The sequence below is a fragment of the Mirounga leonina genome, unplaced genomic scaffold (assembly GCF_011800145.1).
Source record: "Mirounga leonina isolate KUSES-001 unplaced genomic scaffold, KU_Mleo_1.0 Mir_91, whole genome shotgun sequence".
NCBI lineage: Eukaryota > Metazoa > Chordata > Mammalia > Carnivora > Phocidae > Mirounga > Mirounga leonina.
This window is the reverse complement of record NW_023270839.1, coordinates 6,505,462-6,527,720: the sequence shown is the minus strand read 5'-3', so window position 1 is coordinate 6,527,720 and position 22,259 is coordinate 6,505,462. Positions and strand designations below refer to the sequence as shown.

General features: G+C 44.2%; 1 protein-coding gene across 1 annotated transcript; it reads right to left on the bottom strand.

The window, feature by feature from the left end:
• Positions 1 to 5,381: 5,381 nt before the first annotated feature.
• On the bottom strand, positions 5,382 to 9,933 carry LOC118003297 (granzyme B-like). The gene is made up of 5 exons (XM_034994180.1): positions 9,795 to 9,933; positions 8,416 to 8,563; positions 7,813 to 7,948; positions 7,344 to 7,607; positions 5,382 to 6,763 (listed from the first exon to the last, which is right to left on the bottom strand). Exons 1-5 carry the CDS (start codon positions 9,853 to 9,855, stop codon positions 6,593 to 6,595), a joined length of 780 nt encoding a protein of 259 aa, XP_034850071.1. The 5' UTR covers positions 9,856 to 9,933; the 3' UTR covers positions 5,382 to 6,592.
• Between the last annotated feature and the right edge of the window lie 12,326 nt (positions 9,934 to 22,259).

Here is a 22,259-nt window from a genome sequence, read left to right as displayed (position 1 = left end):
CCCACGTTCCTCTCCGGTTTTGTAGTCTTTATCACATAAGGCTCCCTCTGAGTGCCTCCTACCACTGCCTGATCAAATCCTGGCCTGAGTGAAATAACTTATCAGTCACCACATCAGCACTGGTAGCTCTTGACCACACGAGCTGAGAACAGGAACCACAGGCTATGGGTGGGGTGGTTAAAGACATCGCATCCATGAGTAGCAGGGCTCTGGGCTGCAGAAACCTGAGCCTCTTGATACATCCAAAAACGTCTTCTTTTCCTTAGCTCTCTTTAGACTATCAGGATGATCCTTCATTGAGCCCCGTTTTGTTGAAACTCAGGGGTACTGGAGGTGAGATCCCTTGCTTCTGGTGGAGGAGTCAAAATCATTAGTGATCTGATAAGGATGGTGAGGGCCACAGATAGAGGGATGGACTGAATGAATGGTGTGGGAATAATGTTGAAGAGGGCTTGCTCCTCTTACTGAAGAATTGCATAGTTTAAAACAACAACAATGACACCACCATCACCACTATTTATCTTTCCCATGAATCCGCAAGTTGTCAAGGTTTAGTGTGGTTAGCTCTCCTCTGCTTCCCTTGGTGTCAGGGGAGGCTTGAAGCCTGGAGACTGGAATCACCTGAAGTCTCACTCACCCATGCCCAGTGGTTGGTGTTGGTTGTCTACTGGGCCCGTCAGTTCCTCTCTATGAGGTCGTCTCATGTAGTCTCTGCATGGGATTGTTCAGTCTTTCTTGCAACATGATGGTTGGCTTCCCCAGAGCGAGCATCTCCCCAACATAGAGCCAGGCAGAAGCTGTGTTCTTTTTATTACCTAGACTTTGAAGTCATATGGCATTGCATTCTACCATATTCCACTGCTTGGAGCAATCAAAAGCCTCCACCCAGATTAAAAAGGAAGGGGCATAGACACCCTTCTGAGTGGGAGGAGTGTTTCAGTCATGTAGGTAGAGCCTGTGGGATAGGAGACATACAATGACAACCATAGCAGAGGACAATCTGCCATACTGCTTTAGGTGCAGGTAGAGTTGGTCAGAGGACTTGAAACCAGTGATTGATTTAAGCTGAGGTCATAGCCTGTGGATATGTTGGGGTCTGCTCTGTCCAAACCAAATGTATTGAGAATGGAAGAGGTTTGGCTTTCTCTAAAATGTTACTCTCTTTAATGAGCTACTGATACCATGTGAAGTGGGAATGGATGCCGGGGAGCTAGAACTGTAGCCTCACACCACTGTCTGGAGAACTATATTTCTCATATCCGTGGACCATTTGCTAAACAAGTTATTCTGATCATCTCCCCATAATGGATAAAGAGGGGAGTCATGGAATCGAAAATATTGTCACTTCTAAACATCTTGATCCCAATTGTCTTTAAGAAGCAATGAAGCCAATAGCAACTTTGGCAGGGTGGGGAGCCACAGTAAGCCAGAGCATGGCATCCAAGCCTGTGTGAGGTGAGGAAGTTGCCTACACCAGGCTTCCTATGTGGACACTCTCCTTATCCCACATGGGCTTGGATGCCCAGGCCTGGGCAGCCCAGCTTGGGATGGCAGAATAAATGTGAGATGAGGAGGGCAGCCTAGCTCAGGACGTGGACACCCAAGCGATGTGAGGAGGATGTTCATATAAGGGACTGGCCTGGTAGTTGGTATCAGAGCTCAAGTAGGGAGACAGGGACCTCCACTGAGTGGGCAGTCGGTGCAATTTATCGGAGCAGGTTGAGGAGGGTGAGGTGGACATTGGCGTGAAGGGACTGCCTTTAAAAGTTAAACAGCATTCTCCATGGACGAGGCTATTTTTTTATTTTTAATTTTTAAAAATTAAAAAAAATTTTGATTGGTGTTGCAGGATATATATATTTTCCATTATAACTTTACTTTCATCTTATCTATGTCTTTATATTTAACATGTCTCTCTTGTAAACAGCACAAAATTCGTTCTTGCATTTCTTATCTAGACTAATAATTTCTGCCCTTTAATTAGAGTGTTTAAACTGTTTATGTTTAATGGAGCTGCTGATAGGGTTGGTTGAAGAATGTCTTATTGGGATTTGATTTGTATTTGTGTGATTTTGTCTTTGTTCTTTTGTCCTTCTTTTCCTGCCCTCTTTTGTTGTGTCCCATTTTGTCTCCTTTATTGGCTTTTATTTATACCTGTATATATTATTTTAGCATTTACTGTAGTATTATAGTACAACTCCTCACATATCACAGTGTACTTTGAATTAATGTTATACCACTTCATATAGGAAACTTGTCATGAGTTTAACTTTCCATTTAACTTTCCTCCCACATTTTGAGTTATTTTTGTCCTACATTTTACTGTATATCATAATTCCAAAAGCATTTTTTGCCTTAAATAATCAATAATCTTTGAACAAAATTTACATAAAGTATTTTATATTTAGTCACATTTTACACATTTATTTCTCTTTTTCTTTTCCTACTTTCAACAGGGATCAATTCCTTTTAGCCTAAAGAACTGCTTTTAGTATTTTTTGCAATGCCTTTCTGATGGCAACAATTCTCTTATCTTTGTTTTTCTGAAAGTGTCTTCATTTTGCCTTCCTTTTAAATATTGGATAGAGAATTCCAGGTTGAATACCAAAAATAGGTTGCCTATTCCTTTTTTTCTTTCAACTGTTTAAAAATGTCATTTAAGGGGCACAATGAAAATGTCATTTGGCTGTCTTCTGAATTCTGTTGTTTCTGGTGGGTAGCTTGTTGTTATTCTTTTTTTTTTTAATGGTCAAACACTTTTTTTTTCATTGCTATTCTTATTGTTGTTTCCCCTAAAGTAATGAATGTATCTTCTTTTCCCTCTACTTTCAACTTTTTGTCTTTATCAAATATCAATTTGACTCTTGTGTGTTTAGATATGGCTTTCTTTGTCCTACTTGAGGCTCATTGAGCTTCCCGACTCTGTGGGTGTGAAATGTCATGTAGCAACAGGCCTATGAAAAAGAGGAACCTAGAGAGCTGCACTTCTTTCATGGTCAAAAGCAGTGTCATGTGGGATACAGAGAGGTAACAGGGTTTGTTAGAGAACTTACAGTTCTCTAAGTCCACAAAGAGTGGTACTGGAAGGCAGAGCCATCCCAATACATGTTCCTGAAACTAATGAGAAGATTTGGCATTCCTTCGGGTCTATCCCCACCAGGAGCTGGCTTTGCATTTCTCTCTCCAGTCACACTGTGACCTGACTCTTCCAGTGAGTCTGTGGGGAAGGAGGGGTGGTGGCAGTAGATCTTGGTGGGAAGAGAGGCATTTCCTTGAGGTCACTACAGAGCTATTTTATTTTGTTTTATTTCTTAATTTTCTTTCTTTTTTTTTTTTAAGATTTTATCCAGAGAGAGAGAGAGAGAGAGCACAAGCAGGGGGTGGGGCAGGCAGAGGCAGAGGGAGAAGCAGGCTGCCCGCTGAGCAAGAAGCCCGATGTGGGGCTCGATCCCAGGACCCTGGATCATGATCTGAGCCGAAGGCAGACACTTAACCAACTGAGCCACCCAGGTGCCCCATTTCTTAATTTTCATGACAGAGATTTTTAAGCAAGAGAAGAATTGTTTCCTCAAAGCTGGGAGTGGGGGCTATTTCCCCAGACAAAGGAGATTTGAGGGAATTGGCATGTTTAATGTGCTTCTCTACCTCCATCCAAATGTGCCCAGGAGTAGACTTCAGCTCGCCAAGGAAGATGTTTTGAGTACTTGTCACAGAATGGCTTCCACAGGAGCCTAGAGGCTTTGTCTCCAGGGAGGTGTCTGAGCAGAAGCTCGTCACAGAGTGGGTGTTAGAAAACATGTAAGGGTTCTTGGTGGCCTGGCTGTCAGGAGGCCTGGGCTCAGTCCAGGCTCTGTCCTGACTCTGGTACCTTCAGTCAGTTACTACACCTTCCTGGGACTTTGTCTCTCCCCCATTTCTCCAAGGAGGATGAGAGACTGCAGCAAGTGTTCTCAAACATGTTTTAAACCACAGAACCATTTCCTCGAAGTAAAGGTTATACTTAAACTGAATATGTATGTGGCTGAGTAACTTTAAAAAAATAGTATTTTTAATTTTGTTTTCTGCATTTTCCTTTTTGTCTCTTTAAATCAAGGAAACTTTTAAACAAGGAAAAAAGGAACTTTTTAAATTAAGGAATTTAGTATGCCTTAAATGCCCAGATTTTTTTTTTTTCAACTCCAAGTCAGAAGCTGTGGGACCTCATTGCTCTTCCCTTGTAAAAGTGCCCAAGGTCATTGAGAGATGGTGTTGCTTCAGACTTTGTGCATAAGATGTGAAGGGGCATGGCTTTGAGGGTTACGTGACCCCAGAGTATTTACCCCAGGTCACAGAAGAGTGTGGTGTTGTGTGTATTTGGTGCAGGAAGGCATTAGTCCGGAGCTGGAACTGGGGCTCAGCTTTCAAGCAGTGCTCACACTAGTGGCCAAACCTTGGAGGTGTGGCTGCTGGGAGTGTTTTGTGAGGCGAGCCCAACAGAGGGAGATCCGTGTTTAGCAAGAAATCACATCCTCCATGTGTGGCCTCCAAGCCAGGACTTTTGAGTGTTGAAGAGTCTAGAAAATCTTGGGCTTTGTGCATGCAGCAGGAACCGTGGTGGCCTGAAGAACAGAAGCAATTCTCCATTTTTCTAGACTATGTGAGCCTCTCTGATTCTAGTTTGAGTCTGCACAGGTGGGAGCTTGCAGTCATGACAAAGGTTGTTTCTGGCTCCTCGGATTGGATGGGTGTTTAGAGTCAATCTTAGATTGCCTTCAGGCAATTGAATATTGTAGTTTTTCCTACCATTTGAATCTGTATAATGACATTCATACCTGCTACTTCTTAAAATTTGTTTTATTTATTTTTATTTTTAAAAAAGCCTTTATGTATTTATTTGTGTGGGAGAGAGAGTCACGTTTGTGAGTGAGCATGGGTAGGGGGGTAAGGGCAGAGGGAGAGGGAGAAGCAGATTCCCCGCTGAGCAGGGAGCCCATGCAGAGCTCCATCCCAGGATCCTCAGATCATGACCTGAGCTGAAGGCAGATGCTTAACCGACTGAGCCACCCAGGCGCCCCTTATACCTTTTACTTTTGAAGCAAATGAAAATAAGGTTGCCCTGTCCCCTAGGTGAAGAGGATGCTCCAGTAAACAGTTTGGTAACTTCACATCCAGAAACTAAATGACTAAAGTCATTTCCAAATCCCATACACTGCTGTTCTAGAGTCACATGAGATAATATTCATACAGACTGTAACCAGCAATAAAAATAACTACAAATACTTGCTTCCTGTGGATTTCCCACAGAGACGTAGGCCACATGGACTCGTGTGGAGGAGGGAGAAGGGGTTAGAAATTTAGGTGAAAATCAACAGTGTCAGGTTCACCTGGGCTCAGGTGATAGAGTTTGCATTCAGTCCAATCAATGCCTGACACTTAGTAGGTGCTCAATTAGTATTTGCTGGTTGGTTGATGGAAAAAATTGTCCTTTCCAGTCCTACTGCACAGAGGATTCCTTTTTAAGTCTAAAGGCTGATATAGCCCAAGGTGGCCAGCAGGGAGTCTCAGCCTAGAGGTTGGCAGTGACCAGAGGGACAGGTTGAGAGGGACTCAGGCTACTGAGTGACCAGGCCACCAGTGGACCCCAACACATAGGGAGACACTGGGCTGGATGGGAGGGGTTGAGCTGGCCCAGCCAGGTGATAGGTAAGGCCAAGGGTTCTGGAAAGCCACCCTATCAGCCCTGTCCTCCAAGGATGCTATTTGGTGCTCTCAGGGCTGGTGCCACGGATGCCCCTCTCTGTCAGGGCATGAGCTGGGCTGGCATCTCAGTGGTGAGGCCCTGCCAGAGCTTGGGTGTTGTAGGTGGAAGGGATAGGAGGCAGGGGCCAGCTCAGATCAGTGTTGTCTGGAGGGGACAGGAGTTGGTGGCCACTGAACACTCTCAGTGGTAAACGGGGATGGAGAAGAAAGGACAGCTAGGAGACTGGAGCCCGAGCTGGTCCCTGAGCTCAGAAGGGGTCAGGGAAGGGAACTCAGTTGAGGTGAGACTCCAGAGCTACTCAAGAGGCCCAGCCCCACTCCGTGCTAGCTTCCTTGGCTGTGGGAGAGAAATGTCCTGCTTGAGAAGGTCCCTGTCACTTCCCAATGGGGTAGGGCTGTGTCCTTGAGCTGTAGCCCTAGACTGTGCCAGCTTGGTGTCCAGGACCCACAGTGTTACCCCCTTCCTCTCTGCCAGAGAACACAGGGGGAGGAGGTAAGAAGTTCACCCAGAGCCCCAGGCCCAGAGAGGTTCATGGTTTCTCCTGGTGGTGCTCAGCTTCAGCCCTGGCAGAAGGGCAGGCTCTGAGAGACAGGTGTAGCTAAAAAGGAGCTGGAAGGAATTTTGCATGGAGTTGGGGGGTGGATGAAGAAGAGGAAGCAGAAAACAGCAGAATTGTGTCATTGGCCTTGTAAGCGCAGAGTTGATGCCGGTGTATGGTCAATGAATAAACGAACCAGCCCTTCACAGCCAGTTAAGAGACATTTATTTGGTGGCCGATACTCAGGTAAGAGACATTTATTAGATTGCTGGCACCTTTCCTGCCACCCTTCCCAGCGTGATTCTGGATCAGCTCTAGAGCAAATAGTCTGGTTCCTGCAGGTAGAGGCTTTTCATGGTTTTCTTTATCCAGGGCAGGAAAGTTGAGATTTTGGTGTAGACCCGTGGAGGTGCCCCATTTTTGGGTCCAAAGGAGACAATGCCCTGGGCCACATTGTTACACACGAGAGGGCCCCCAGAGTCCCCCTGTGGACAGAGATAGGGAAGAAGTGAGTCAGCTATCCTGCTGCCCCCGCCCTCCCCAGCCCCTCTGAGAAGGCTGCCTTGCATGGCCACCATGGGAGATGGGAGGGCAGGACAGGGCTGGACCTTGTCACTGCTTCGCTTCACCCCAGGTGGCAGCTCCCTCTCCTCCCCCAGGTCCCAGATCCTCTGCTGCAGGACTGCTGGCTTCACTCTGCTGTTTAGGGGACCCCAGAAGCAGGTGGGTGGGGCTGACACTCAGCATGGAGGACGAGCCCGAGACCCATGTGGGGGCCAGCTCTGAGGAGCCACCTGGTTTTCACCACTGCATGTCCAGGGAGCAGAGTGCTCCCATCGGGGGGCCGGGCACGGGGCAGAGTGCTGTAAATTCATCCTTCTGCAGGAGCGCCTCGTTTAGATTCATCCTAGGCCTTGGGCAGGCTTGCAGCGGGCCTGGGTGCTCCCATCTCTGGCTGCTCCCCCTCTCTTCCTCAGGAAAAAGGTCACTTCTCAGGTCTCCAGATCCCAGGTCTTCCCAAACACCCCTGTCCCAGAGCCATGTTAAGCAGACCCCCAGTCTCACCTGAAAGGAAGACTTTTCTTCCATTGGGTTCCCCACGCACAGCTGAATGGTGCGGTCGTAAAAACTGGGAAAGCGGGATTTGCACTCCTGATCCTCCTGCACTGCCAGCCTCACTACTTGCAGAGTGTCTGGGTACCTGTGTATCTTGGCGTTGACCCGCCCCCAGCCGGCCACACTGCACACCTGTCCTGGCCGCACCCGGGTCTTGCCGGTGGGCAGGCGGAGGGGCCTCACCGCTGCAGTCTGCTTGGCCTCTCTCTCCAGCTGATGGAAAGAGGCAAGAGAGTCCAGCTCAGCCAGTGGCCTCTGGGCCTGGACACCCCGATGAGGCTGCACCGTCTTCTCTCTGCCCTGAGCCACGGGGACTGGTCAGGCGGCCAGGGTGGGAAGGACGGAGGGGACAGGTCCCAGTGGGAGGAGGAAATAGTATGGACCCAGGAGAGCAAGGGCAGCAGGGAGGTTTCCTTACCTGCAGTAACATGATGTCGTTGGAGTGGTTGTTTGGATTATAGTCTGGGTGGGGGATGGCTGTTTTCACGGGGATGACCTGCTGGGTCCTCTCCTGTTTCTTGATGTTGTGGGCTCCCAGGGTGACCTTGATGGAGCTGCAGAGAGAGCAGAGTGGGGTGTGGGGGTGTGGAATTCATGGGATACAGCCCCAGGGGCTGTGAAGGGCAAGTGGCAGTTGGGGTGGGCAGGCCTGGAGTTGATGGGGAAACTGAGGCAACAGGAGGGCCCAGGTTTGAGCTGTCTGTGCCTTCTGCTTCTCAGCAGCTGGGGTAGGATTCTGGAGCTATCGGTAACTGTGTCAGGGGTTCTCAGGGGTCAGTTACCCAGAGAAACTTGTGAAATGGCATGAGTTTGCATTCTGATGCCAAAGCATGTCCCAGCTCTTCTCTTACTCCTGCAATGCACCTGGCCCCGGCCTCCCCTCTCCCCACCACCTACCTGCTCTCCCTCACCCCCTTTCAAGAGCCCTCCTGGATCACGTGTTCCTCAGTGCTCCCGGGGAAGAAAGCAGGGCTCCGGGCCAGGGTTTTCAGGGAGGTGCAGGTTGCTGGTCCCTCCTCACCTTCCGTAGCAGTGAGCGGCAGTCAGCACGAACTTCTTGTGTATCAGGAACCCACCACACTGAATCTGCCTATTATTTTTCTGGATGCTAAGATATGCCATATAGGGCCGGGAGTGGGGCTTGGCCTCATGTCCCCCGATGATCTCTCCTGAGGGAAAATTCTGTTCTGCTCCTGTGTACCCACCGAATGCACCGGGCAGGCACGGCCTGGATTTGGGAGGGCATGGGAGGGGGCCTCCACTCCCTCCTCTGGGAGGGGGAAGGGCAGGGTCTCGGTCTGTGTACCTGTCTTCTACACACAACCGGAGGGGAGCCTACCTGTCGTAGGGATAGTGACGTCCTCGAGCCTCCTGAACAATCCCTCTCCTGACTTTGCTTTGGTTCAAGCAAGTTTCTAAGGCCCCTGTCATCCTGTGAAGTCTTTGCCAGTGGCTAGGACCTAAGTTTCGTTAGGTAGGTGTTGTCTGACCTGGCCTATTTCCGTGGCCTGACACGTAGTAAGTGCCTAGGGAGTGCTGTTTGGCTGCATGAAGGCAAGGCTCCCCAGGGAGCCTCCAGATGAAGGTTGGTAGGGCCCCTGCTGCTAGGATTCTGGAAAGCAGAGAAGTTTAGGTCTGCCAAGGTCATGTTTGAAAGAGGAGAGCCACTGGGCGCCTGGGTGGCTCAGTTGGTTAAGCGACTGCCTTCGGCTCAGGTCATGATCCTGGAGTCCCGGGATCGAGTCCCACATCGGGCTCCCTGCTCAGCGGGGAGTCTGCCTCTCTCTCTGACCCTCCCCCCTCTCATGCTCTCTCTCTCTCATTCTCTCTCTCAAATAAATAAATAAAATCTTTAAAAAAAAAAAAAGAAAGAAAGAAAGAGGAGAGCCGCTAACAGCCTGGGAAGAAAAGCAGAGTTGGAGAGAGGGATGAGGAGCCTTGGGACAGGGCCAAGGCAACAGCAGTCTTCTGGGGACCGAGGTCCGTCCAAGTGTGGGGTCAGCTGAGCCCCGGGTTTCTCTCCCAAGCAGATGCTGTGGGAAGCATCTGGCTCATCCCACTGGAAAACCAGGCCTGCTCTGCCCTCTGCAGGGGGATTTATGAGGTTCTCTTTTCCAGTTTCTCACCCTCTGCTGTGCACTTGTAAGAAAGAACGTTCCATTTCCAGATGGCAAATGGGGAGGGGGCAGTGCCCACTGGCTCTTCTGGAGCCCAGCCTTCTGCCCTGCCATTCCTGCTGGCAGCTTGTGTAGCATCCCACTTGAGAGTGGGAGGCAGGATGAAGTCAGGGTGCAGCATGTTCCTGGTGGCTACGTGGATCGGGGGTGTGCAGAAGGGACAGGAGAGCTGTGCCCACTGTGGGACGGGGTCGGGGCTCTGAGGTCGGGGGTGGTTACTCACCTGCCTTGGCCCCGGAAGGCAGGCCAAAGGCCAGCAGGAGCAGGTGCAGGAGCGGCTGCATCTTTCCCAGGAGGCTGCCCAGGTTGGGGCGGCTGGTGCTTCCTCTGTGCTGTCTTTTCGCTCCCAGGAGAGGAAGGGTATGCAGATGGGCTCACTGACCTTGAACTCCCCTCTGGTTTTGTGGTGCTTCGACCTAGAAGGCTTTCTATGAAAGCTTCCCTGCCCCCACCCCTCTGTCAGATGACGTTCTCTGGGTGGTTGTGTGAGAATCGTGCTGTGACCACATCAGAACCCACCCCAGTTGACTCAGAACAGACCACTCGTTCCAGCCCACAATGGGACAGGGAGCGTACAAGGTGGGGACTGGAGGATGTGGTATCAACCTGGATGGGTTCTAGAGCCCAGAAACCCGAATCCCCAGTGATAGGGCGACCACTGCCTCAGCTCCATGCTGCTAAGCCCATCAGGGTAATTTCTTCAGCAGCTGTGTGTTTAGGCCCCCTGTCTGAATGACCCAACATACGGAGATGTGTCTCCGTCTCTTAGAGAACAGGCTCTCTGGTGGAGGAGACAGAAACAGCAGTGACCAGGTTCCAGCATGGTCAACACCATGGTAGAGGGATGCACAAGACAGTAAGAGAGTGTGACCATTAGCTACTAAATCCATAGGGCAACCCATTCATCACCCCAGCTTCTTTTCTAGGGATTTTAATATCTGTTTTTAAATCACAAATGCTCAGAGTCATAGAGTCCACCTATTTTGTCGATGTTTTTAACAAATGGCTTGCACTTGACACCTAGCTTAAGTTAATGAACCACCTTGACCTTAGACATTGAATCCACTGATTGACTGAAGCCTAGGTCATTCCTCCTTTGGGTAGACTGGGGTCAGTCTTGCCCAAGCCACCCAAACCACATGAACTAAGACTGGTAAAAGGTTGGTTCCCCAAAAGAAGTTCAAATTACTAGATTGCTAATACCATGTGAAGTGGGAAAGTATGCCGGGCAAGCAAAGACCAAGAGTTGTCCTTTTAGCATTCTCTGTCCTCTGTCCAGAGAGCCACACTTTTGAGATAGCAGGGTTGCCACATAATAGATTCACTTTTGCTAAGTAAACTCTGCTGTTGATCTTACTACCATTGGATGTGAGGGGCCATTGTTTTTAAACCCCTAAGCCCAGTTCTGTTTAAGGAACAACTTAGTATCTCTGAGTGGGTAGAGTCTGGTGATTTAAGTTTCCATCACTACATTTTCTGTCCTTTACAGTTTTTCTGTGAGGAATATTATCTATCAAAATATATAATTCTGGCATAAATATCTTCCTTATCAAATCAAGTACATTTATTAAACCTCTACTTTTTTGAACTTAGCTTGCCCAGTTGTGGACATTTAAAAAATAAAAGTATCTTTCTGATTATAGTGGTAATATATGTCCATTGAGAAAATTTGGAAAGTAGAAAGGAAAAATGTCACTTATTTGCTTATCTCCTACAAACTGTTACCTAACCAATGAATTTTATTTTTTAAAAGATTTATTTATTTATTAATTTATGAGAGAGAGAGAGTGACCAAGCAGGGGGAGGAGCAGAGGGGGAGGGAGAAAGAATCCCAAGCAGTCTCCAAGCTGAACATGGAGCCCATCATGGGGCTTGATCCCAAGATCTCAAGATCACAACCTGAGCCAAAACCAAGAGCCCGAATCTCAACCATCTGAGCCACGCAGGAGCCCCAGTAATGCATTTTAAATACCTGGAATCATACTATACATACAATGTAATTTTGTTTTATCCTCACTTTACCCCATAACTGAAGTATTTTCTTCATGCTCTTAATGACTATTAGCTTCTCTTTCCTAGTTATTAAAAAATTTAGCAAGCAATTATTTTCTAAAATTGTTGGGAAATTTGGAAAATAATTTAAGCAAAGAGAAAATTAAAATTATCTGATTTCTTTTTTTTAAAGACTTATTTTATACTTTTTTTTAGAGAGAGAGCAGAGGGGAGGGGCAGAGGGAGAGGGAAAGAGAGACTTAAGCAGACTCCATGCTGAGTGCAGAGCTGTATGGGGCTTGATCTCACAACCCTCAGATCACTACCTGAGCCAAAACTAAGAATCCATGCTTAACTGACTGTGCCACACAAGTGTCCCTAAAATTATCTGATTTCTGGGGTGCCTGGGTGGCTCAGTTAGTTAAGCTGGCTTAATATCAGCTAAGGTCTTGATCTCAGCTCAGGTCTTGATCTCAGGGTCATGAGTTCAAGCCCCACATTGGGCTCTAGGCTGGGTGTGGAACCTACTTAAAAAAATGATCTGATTTCTCATCATTCCTTGATAATCATCTTTAATGCCCTAAAGTGTGATCTAACATATTTTTCTCTCACATATATCTGCATTATTTAAAATTCAAAGAGGATTATGCTAAACATAAGGCTATGACCCACATAACAATTGAGGTGAATTTCACATAACCCATAATTCATTAAAGTGTACAATCCAGTGGCATTTAGTACATTCCAAATGTTGTGGGACTACCACCTCTTTCTAGTTACAAATTTTTTCCTCACCCCAGGACATCCATCCATCCCATCCACAACTTAATGGGTACTTAATAACCTTCCATTCTCCCTTCCCCACCCCTGCCTGGTCCATTGGCAACCACTAATCTTCTTTCTGTCTCCATGGATTAGCATATTTTGATTACTTCATATAAAAGGTTTATGCAATATGTGACCTGGCTTCTTTACAAGAGTTCCTATTTCTGCACATCCTCGTCAATACTTGTTATTTTTCATTTTTTTATTATAGCCATCATAGTGTGTGGAGTGGTATCTTGTGGTTTTGATTTACATTTCCTTAATGACTAATTACGTTTAGCATCTTTACCTATGTTTGCTGGTCATTGCATATCTTCTTTGGAGGAATGTCATTTCAAGGTCTTTACCCATTCCTTAATTGTCTTTTTTTTTTTTTTTAAGATTTTATTTATTTCTTTGAGAGACTGAGAGAGAGAGAAAGAATGAGCCAGGGGATGGACAAAGAAGCAGGCTCCCCACTCAGCAGAGATCTCAGTGTGGGACTTAATCCCAGGACTTGGATCATGACCTGAGTCGAAGGCAGATGCTTGATTGACTGAGCCACCCAGGCGCCCTACTTGCTTGTCTTTTTGTTGTTGAGTTGTAAGAGTTCTTTATATATTCTAGATACTACACTTCTATCAGATATATAATTTGCAAATATTTTCTCCCATTCTGTAGATTGTATTTTCACTTTCTTGATACTATTCTTTAGTGTACAAGTTTTAAAATTTTTATTAAATCCAATTGATCAATTTTGTCTTTTGTTGGTGGTGCTTTTGGTGTCAAATGTAAGAATCCAGTGTCAGATCAGAGGTCATGAAGACTTACCCTGTGTTTTCTTCTAAGAGTTTTATGGTTTAGCTCTTATATTTAGGCTGTTGATCCATTTTGAACTGATTGTTGTGTAGGAGTGAGGTAGGGGTTCAACTACATTGTTTTCATGTTATCTGGTTGTCCAGCAACATTCATTGAAGATATTATTCTTTCTCCACCAAATGGCCTTTGCACCCTTGTCAAAAATCAATTGGCCATAGACGTTTGGGTTTACTTCTGGGCTCTCAATTCTATTCCATTCATCTATATGTCCATCCTTAAGCTGGTACCACACTAGTTTTGATTGCTGTAGCTTCGTAATAAGTTCTGAAACCAAGAAGTGTGAGTCCTCCCACTTAGTTTTTCTTTTTTAATGTTGTTTTAACTATTTGGGGCCCCTTGCATTTCCATATGAATTCTAGAATTGGCTCTTCCATTTCAGCAGAAAATGTCACTGGAATTTTGACAAAGATTGCTTTGACTCTGTAGATGACTTTGGGGAGCATTGCCATCTTAACAATATATGCCTTCCAGTTCATGAATATGGGAGTCTTTCCATTTAAGTAGTTCTTCTTTAACTACTTTTAACAATGCTTTGTAGTTTTCAGTGTATAATTTATTCACCTCCTTGGTGAAATTGAATTTAATCCTAGGTATTTTATTCTTTTGGATTCTACTGTAAATGGAACTGTTTTTAAAATTTCCTTATTGATTGTTCATTGCTGGTGTATAGAAACAATTTATTCTTCTTTCTCAAGATTTCTTAGGCTATGAAACATGGACATGTTGGCACAGAAAATTAAAATTTAAAATTTAAAATACAATACCACTGGGGCACCTGGGTGGCTCAGTTGATTAAGTGTTCAACTTTTGATTTTGGCTCAGGTCATGATCTCAGGGTCCTGACGTTGAGCCCCATGCTAGGCTCCGTGCTCAGTGGGGAATCTGCTTGAGATTCTCTCTCCCTCTTCCTCTGCCTCTGTCCCTCCCCTACTTTCTCTCTCAAATAAAAATATATTTTTACACTTTACATAAATGTAAAAATAAATACATAAATACATTACATAAATAAAAAAATAAATAAACAAATCTCAAAAAACAAAAACAAAAACAATACCACTTAGAACAGCTCAAGAAAAGAGAAATACTGTGATATAAATCTCTCCAAACATGTACAGGGCTTACCTTCTGTTTAAGATTAACATAACTGAATTGTTTTGGCAGTCTTGAAATATCAACATTATCGTGATGGAGAACATTTTAGTGGTTGCCAGTTGTCAGGGATGTGAGGGTAAGGGAGGTAGGTGGGTGTAGCTATAAAAGTGCAACAGGAGGAATCCTTGTGATGATAGAACTGTTCTGTGCTTTGCCTGTATCAGTGTTATGTATCAATAACCAGTTATGATATTGTACTATAGTTGTGCAAGATGTTACCATTGGATTAACCAGATAAAGTGTCTATGAGATATTGCTGTATTATTTTCTACAACTACATGTGAATCCACAATTATCTCAAAATATATTTTAAAAGGTTGTTTTTTAAATATATTTTTAAAAGATTTTATTTATTTATTTGAGAAAGAGAGAGAGAGTGACAGAGATAGCAAGAGAGAGCACAAGCGGGGAGGAAAGGGAGAAGCAGTCTCCCGTTGAGCAGGGAGCCAGACATGGGGCTGGATTACAGGACTCTGGGATCCTGACCTGAGCCGAAGGCATACTTTTAACTGACTGAGCCACTCAGGAGCCCCAAAGTAAAAAGATTGTTTAATACAAATTTTAAAAATACAAAAAAGAAACAACTGATCTTACACCCCGCAATTTGTTGAATTCATTTTATTAACTTCTGTTCAGCTCAAACGCCCACTTCATGTTGTTATTGTCACAAATTACACCTCTGTACATGTATGCCCATTCCCATAGCTGGGATCTGATTCTAAAGTCTGTGATCTTATCCACAGCTCTATAAATGTCATCAGATATGTACATATACATTTATGTGTGCTTACATTTCCCTGGCGGTCTAGTGCCTAGGATATATTTATATGTGCTTGTGTATATAGTTGTATATGTATATGCTGTATGTTTTTGTTTGTTTGGATCCGTTCATTTTTTCTTTCTGGGCATGATTTTGGTACACTTTTGTTTCGGGAGGATTTTCAGCATTCAAACAGAAGCTGTGTGAAGTCAACTATTTTCCCGTCATCATGAAAGTGGTCAAGATCATTAAGATATTCTGCTACAGAGATCTTTGTGGGCAACCAGATGTGAGAAGACATGACTCTGAGGGTGACGGGAACCCAGAGGGAGATACTTCCTCTATGTGAAAATGAGTATGGTATTAGTGGTGTGTGCTATTTGGTTGAAGAATAGTGATCCACAATTGTGACTGAAGTTAACCCCAAAGCAGCATCCCCGATTGGCATCAAGACCTGGGAGGGGATGGCTGCTGGGCATGCCTGGCTAGACTGACCAAGCACAGGGCCAAAAAAGAGTCTCATACCACATGTGTGGTCTCCCAGCTAAGAGCTGAATGACTTTGAAGGGTCACCGTAGGCTTGGAAACTCAGTGAGTTGCAGTGACCATGATGGTCTGAGGTTTGGAGGCTGTTGTCCATTTTTCTGGCCCCATGTGTGCCTCTCTAATCTGATTTAAGGAAGATAAGGGAAATGTGGTATCTCTTCCATGTCAGAGTTCATATTGAACTTCATACCCCATAGAGTACCCTAAATGTAAACCATGAAGAAATGGCTGCCCTGGTTATAATTTTTCGTCCTACATCTCTCCTGCATCCAGAGGTAGGTCTTCATTGACACCAGAAGTATAAACTTCAATCCTAGGGACAAATGTGACAACATACACGGAAACTGCACGTTGTAAGACAAATGAATATTCATCTTGAACAAGATGATTTTCATTTGGGTGGATTTCCGACACAGATTCAGGCCAATCTGACCAGCCTGAACAAGGAAGGAGACTTGGGGAAATTCTGGTGAATGTCCTTTGGCCTTAAGTTTCATGAGGGCATGGACAGTGTCTGCCATGCTCACTTCTGAGCCTCCAGTGCCTGGCACATAACAGGTGCTTAGTATCTGTTATTTGCTGATTGATAGCAAAAGCAGTGCTGTCCATTTCTGCTGCAGAGACTCTCTCCTTTGCTCAACAGATGGGCAGCCAAGGTCTTAGACCAGAAGCCAGGTTACCATGGGTGATCAAAAGACAGCTGAAAGGGGCCAAAGCTGTGAGTGAATAGCTTATGAGTGAATTTTGATCCCTTGGAGGATGTGGGACTGGATGTGAGGGGCTCAGCCACAGAAGAGGTGTGCAAAAGAGTCAAGCAGGTCATAACATGGCAAGGCTTTGTGAGGAGGTGGTGAGGGGTAGAAGAGAGAAAGATGCAGAAAACAGGGGAGAAATGTGAGCAGAGGGCACAAGGCAGACTTGGCCCATAGCTGCTACCCAGTGACTGTTAAATAAATAAAGGACAAATCAATCATTGAATTTGAGAAACAGATATTTATTAATGCCATGGCAGCCTCCATACAGGGAGGTCTGGACTCTTCCCTAAGGACAATGGTCAGTCACAGAGGGGGCTTTGTTGAGTCCTTGCTTTGACTGATCTCTTTTTCCAGGGCAGGAAGCTCAGGATCTTGAATACCTGGAGGTGGTCCATTTTTCATCCAAAGGAGACAATGCCCTGGGCTTCGTTGTTACATGCAAGGGGCCTCTGGAGCCTCCTGTGGGCAGAGGGAGGAAGGATTGACCCGGCTTTCTCCTCGTCCTGCCTTACCAGCTGGCCTGGGGTGGGTGGTCTCTGTTAGGGGGCTGTGTGAGGGATCAGAAACAGTCGTGGGGCCCAGCCCTGGCCTTGAATGTTCTCCCAGCTTGATCCAGGCCTAGCCTCTGCCCACAGAGCTTTGTTGTGGTAATAACTGCAGAACAGCTGCCTGGGCTTGGGCAGGCCATGCTCTCACACAGCTGTGAGCCAGAACTTGGCTCTCCTAGGAGAATCCCTGGCTTGGGGCTGCAGAGCCCTGGAGAAATGGCCCATTTTCTCACAAAAGGCACACCAGTGTAGCCACACCAATGACAGTCCTACGAAGGTGTCTGTCTCTATTTACTCCTCTCAGAGGAGCTAGCTTTTTCTGATGCATCTAGCTCAGGGGATGTGATTTTCAAATGCACACTTCCAGATAAAGTGCTGTATTAGTTTCCTATGGCCACTGCAACAAATGATCACCAATCTGATGGCTTAAAACAATAGAAATATATTCTCTCACAGTTCTGGAGGCCACAAGTCCAGAAACATCAGTTTTGTGGGGCTGATGTCAAGGTGTCAGCAGGGTTGTGTCCCCTCTGGAGGGCCTAGGGGAATCTATTTCTTCCTTCTTCCAGTTTCAAGAGTACATTCCTTTGTTCATGGCCCCTTCCTCCATCTTCAAAATATATAAAAATATAATTAAAGGAGCTACAAATAAGTCAAGTTAGGAAAAAATACCACATGATATTCACCACCTAGTCACAACCACCAATGATTTGGTGTATATTTTAATAGTTTTTTTTCCTATGCAAATAGGCATACTTAGCAAAATGAAAAACGGATAATGCTACACATAAGATTTCCCCCCAGTTTTATTGAGGTATAATTGACATACAGCACTATATAAGTTTAAGGTGAATAGCATAACGACTTGACTTATATATGTTGTGAAATGATTACCAAAAATAAGCTTAGCTAACATACATTATCCTTCTAATGTGATCTGTCTTGGTCTCTGTGGTGGAGGGAGGTGCTTCGTGCTCTAGGATTTTCTCAGTGGTGTCTTGTCCATGAGTAGTTATTGATTTTTCTTCTTGTGAAGGGAAGCCAAGTCAGGAACAATCTCTGTCACCATCTTGGTGACATCATTCTCCTACCCATAAGATTTTGTAATCTGCTTTTGTTACTTAGTCATATGTGACTACCAGGAAATATTAATCATCATTTTATTCTATTTTGTCATTTGCATGTGACATATGAACTTATGACAATTTGCTTAATGTTTCTCCTTTTGTTTTATGCCAAGGTTTCTCTCAATTTTCTTTTTTGCTAGTATATACAACACAATAATGAACAACCTTTATGTACATGTCCCATTTTCCAAAGATGGATTTGCTTGTTCAAAGCTTAGTTGTATTTTTTTAACTTTTTGTACACATTAGTAATTGCTATCTAAAAAGATTGTACAAATTTATTTTATTATTATTTTTTTAAATTTTATTTATTTATTTGAGAGAGAGAGAGCACAAGCAGAGGGGGAAGGGGCAAAGGGAGAGGGAGAAGCAGATCCCCTGCTGAGCAGGGAGCCTGATGCAGGGCTCAGTCCCAAAACCCTGAGATAGTGACCTGAGCCAAAGGCAGATGCTTAACCCACTGAGTCATCCAGGTGCCCCAGATTGTGCAAATTTATATACTTAATATCAGGAAATCTCTATGGCAGTTCTCTACACCTATGCCTATACTTAATATTGTCATTCTTTTAAATCCCTGCCAGTCAAAAAGACTAAAGTGTTATCTTGATGTTTTAATGCTTTTTTTTGGGGGGGGTAGGGTGGGGGGAGTGAGAGCATGCAAATAGCCAGTTAATGTTTTTAGCTTGGTTTTCTGTAGGGCTCTTAAAAATCCTATTTATGTTTATATCATACTCCATTATATGGATATTCCCATAGTTAATCCTTCCCACTTTGTTATTTAGGCCATTTCTAATTTCTGGCAATATTAAATAAAACTGAGATGAACGTCTTTATGCTCAAAGTTTATTGTTTATTGCAGCCTCTGTGTGTGTGTGTGTGTGTGTGTGTGTGTGTGGTGTTTTGGGTTCTGTTTTTTAGGATATATTCCCAGTGGTAGAATGATTATGTCATAGCAAATAAACATTCTAAAAAATGATATTGAAACACTGAACTGTTTCTCTTTGTTGCTGGGAAACCTACTAAGAAAGAAGACATCCAGGATCCTGGCTCGTCAAGCACTCCCTGCTTCCTGGCTTGCCATGGTCATTACCCCAGTGCAGTACCGTTTCATCATTGTGTCTCTCATCCCTAGGGTCTTATCTTTACACCACTACATAAGGCCAGGGTACCCATCAGGTGCTAGCAATTTAGGAGGAGGAATAAGAGGCTAAACTCTCCTTGTGAGGATCAGGGGGTGGGTGGGGTTTTTTCATCCCTTCTTTTGCTCCAGCCTTGGTCCCATGTCTGCTGGGTCAGAACATCTCCCTTAGCTGGTTTCTCAGGTCCTTCCCTTTCCTTTTTCCATTATTCTCTGGTGTGACTTTCAAACAATGATCTGTTGGATGCCCCTACATTCCTCTAAGTGCCACAAGATTCCCTTAAATGTGGAAAAGGGGAGTTTTAAAATTCAGGAAGAAGATATCAGGAAGGAGTTTATACACCACATTGGATTAACTTTTTATAAGAAACTTCCCCTGAAGAAAACCAACCTGTGAAAAATTTGGATATTTCTCACTGAAATGAAACAGTTTTTCTACATGTTACCAGGACAGGAGCTCACTAAAATGTAGTCATTGAACTATTTTCTGGGATTTTGTGAGGTAAAGAATAACTGCCAAAAAGACAGGGCAAAGGCTAGGGAAAATAGTCCTAGTTATGTCCCTCAAAGGAGAAACTGAATCAGGTTGCTTGGGTAAATAAAAAAGGAATATGCTGATGTGTATCTGTAGTTTAAGCAGGCAGGCTAGTTAGTCCAACCCTCTGAATGAAAAAAATTTAGGGAAAAAAACCAGGGAAGAAAAAGCTTTCTAAAGCACTGATGAACTGGTAAGATAGTGGAGAACTCTCAGGTTAAACTTTGGATGTAATTCTGAAATCCATTAAGGCAAGCAGAAATCAAAACAACCCAAGCATTTTTTGCCCTAAAGGTATTTGCCATCTACACAATTTGGCCCTCAGTTCTGGTGATTTCTTGGGGCAAGAGGGATAAACGTCAAGGTCCTGGGTCCAAATGATACGGAGGGTCAAGTATGAAACTCCCTTACTGTAATCTGGGGCCCCCGTGGGCTGTCCTGTGGCATAAAGGTAAAGCAGAACTAAATCTGTCCTCACCAGAGAAGACAGCCTTGGTACTGAATAAAGTGGGAAAACATAAAAAAGGGAAAAATAACCAGACCCTGAGAAGTTGTGACCAAGGGCCAAACTTCCTGAAGATTTACAGCCTAGGTTCTCATTGACTGGACAGACCAGGTCTAAAGCAGTGGTCTTGACTTTCTGATGGTTTAGGAGGGGGCATTTTAGAAGAGTGCCATGCAGAAGCAATTGCAAATTCTCTCTGAAAGAGATATTTTTATTCTAGGCCTTGGAAATCCTGCCATCCCCCACACTCCCCCAACATCTTTTTTAAAAGTAACAAGCTGCACATAATCAAAATACCAAAAGAACACAAGAAAACATGACACTGTGAATGAGTCAGCAGAAATAACACTTAGCAGGAGCAGGTCAGCGAGCACTTGAGATGTTGGTGTTATCTGGCACATAACATAATACAAACTTAAAAATAACTGTAGGGAACTGGAAAATATGAAGTTTCATAAAAAATTTGATGAGGAACTAAACAGGACTTCCAAAAATAAAAAAAAAGCAATAAAATTAAAAATTCAGTGGATGGTTTTGATTGCAGACTGAAGACCACAGAAAGAGAATTACTAGCTGGAAGAAATAGCAGAAGAAATTATTGGAGTACAATACAGAAAAACCCAAAACTAATCTAGTTACTAGAAACTATTAAAGGAAAATGAACATTGTCTATATAAAATGATAATCGAGTCCCACATCAGGCTCCCTGCTCATGGGGAGCCTGCTTCTCCCTCTCCCTCTCTCTCCTGCTCCCCCTGCTTGTACACACACACACTCTCTCTCTGTCAAATAAATAAATAAAATCTTAAAAAAAAAAAAGAAATAGGGTAGAATGAAAATGCAAAAATGTTGGGAGGAGGTAAATGAGATTAAAGGTCCTGCATTTCTTTTGTTTTCAGGGAGGAGGGTTAACCGGGTTAAGTTTAGTCTTTGGTAAGTTAAGGAAACATGCTGTACTTTTATGTAACCACTAAAATAATATAAACAATGTTTATCTTTCAGATCAGCAGAAGGGAAAAAAGGAAAGGTAAAAAATAATCCATCCTAGAAAAGGTAAGAAAGAAGAGGGAAAAAACCATAGAATAGTTGGGGACAAATAAAAAGCATCAGTAAGAGTATATTTAAAAGCAATATATCAATAACTATATTAAATATAAACATACGGAATGCTCCAGTCAAGTCAAAGAATATCAGATCGGCTATGAAAATGAAACATAAATATATATTCTGTGCAAAAAATAGGTTTTAAAAGTTGAAAGGAAAAGAAAGGAAATGGATACACCATTTACAGTAACCATAGGAAACCATTATAGGTGTATTCGTACCCGACAAAACCGACTTTAAGTCAAAAGCATCTGTAAAAATAAATAGGGCCTTTTCATCAAAAAGTTCATCAATGAAAATGTTAAATTCATCAGAAAGACAAAGTGATTTAAAATTTTAATGCACCTCATTCTATGACTAGAAAATATATAAAACAAAAATTGAAAGAACTCCAAGGAGAATAAATAGTCTCAGGACTTGTACAGTAAGTAGATAAAAAAAAAATCAGTAAGGATGATTGAAACAAAACAATGACTGGGGCACCTGGGTGGCTCAGCCGTTAAGCGTCTGCCTTCGGCTTGGGTCATGATCCCAGGGTCCTGGGATCGAGCCCCACATCGGGCTCCCTGCTCTGCGGGAGGCCTGATTCTCCCTCTCCCACTCCCCCTGCTTGTGTTCCCTCTCTCGCTGTGTCTCTCTCTGTCAAATAAATAAAATCTTAAAAAAAAAAAGAAACAAAACAATGACCAAATTGGACATAATAGACACATTCAGAGCAGTGTACCCACCCAGTGCAGAATATATATTTTTATAAGTATGCAGAACAGACTTGCCAAATTTGATCCTATACCGGCCACAAAGAATATCTTGAGAAATTCCAAAACCATAAATCTTTGGACTATT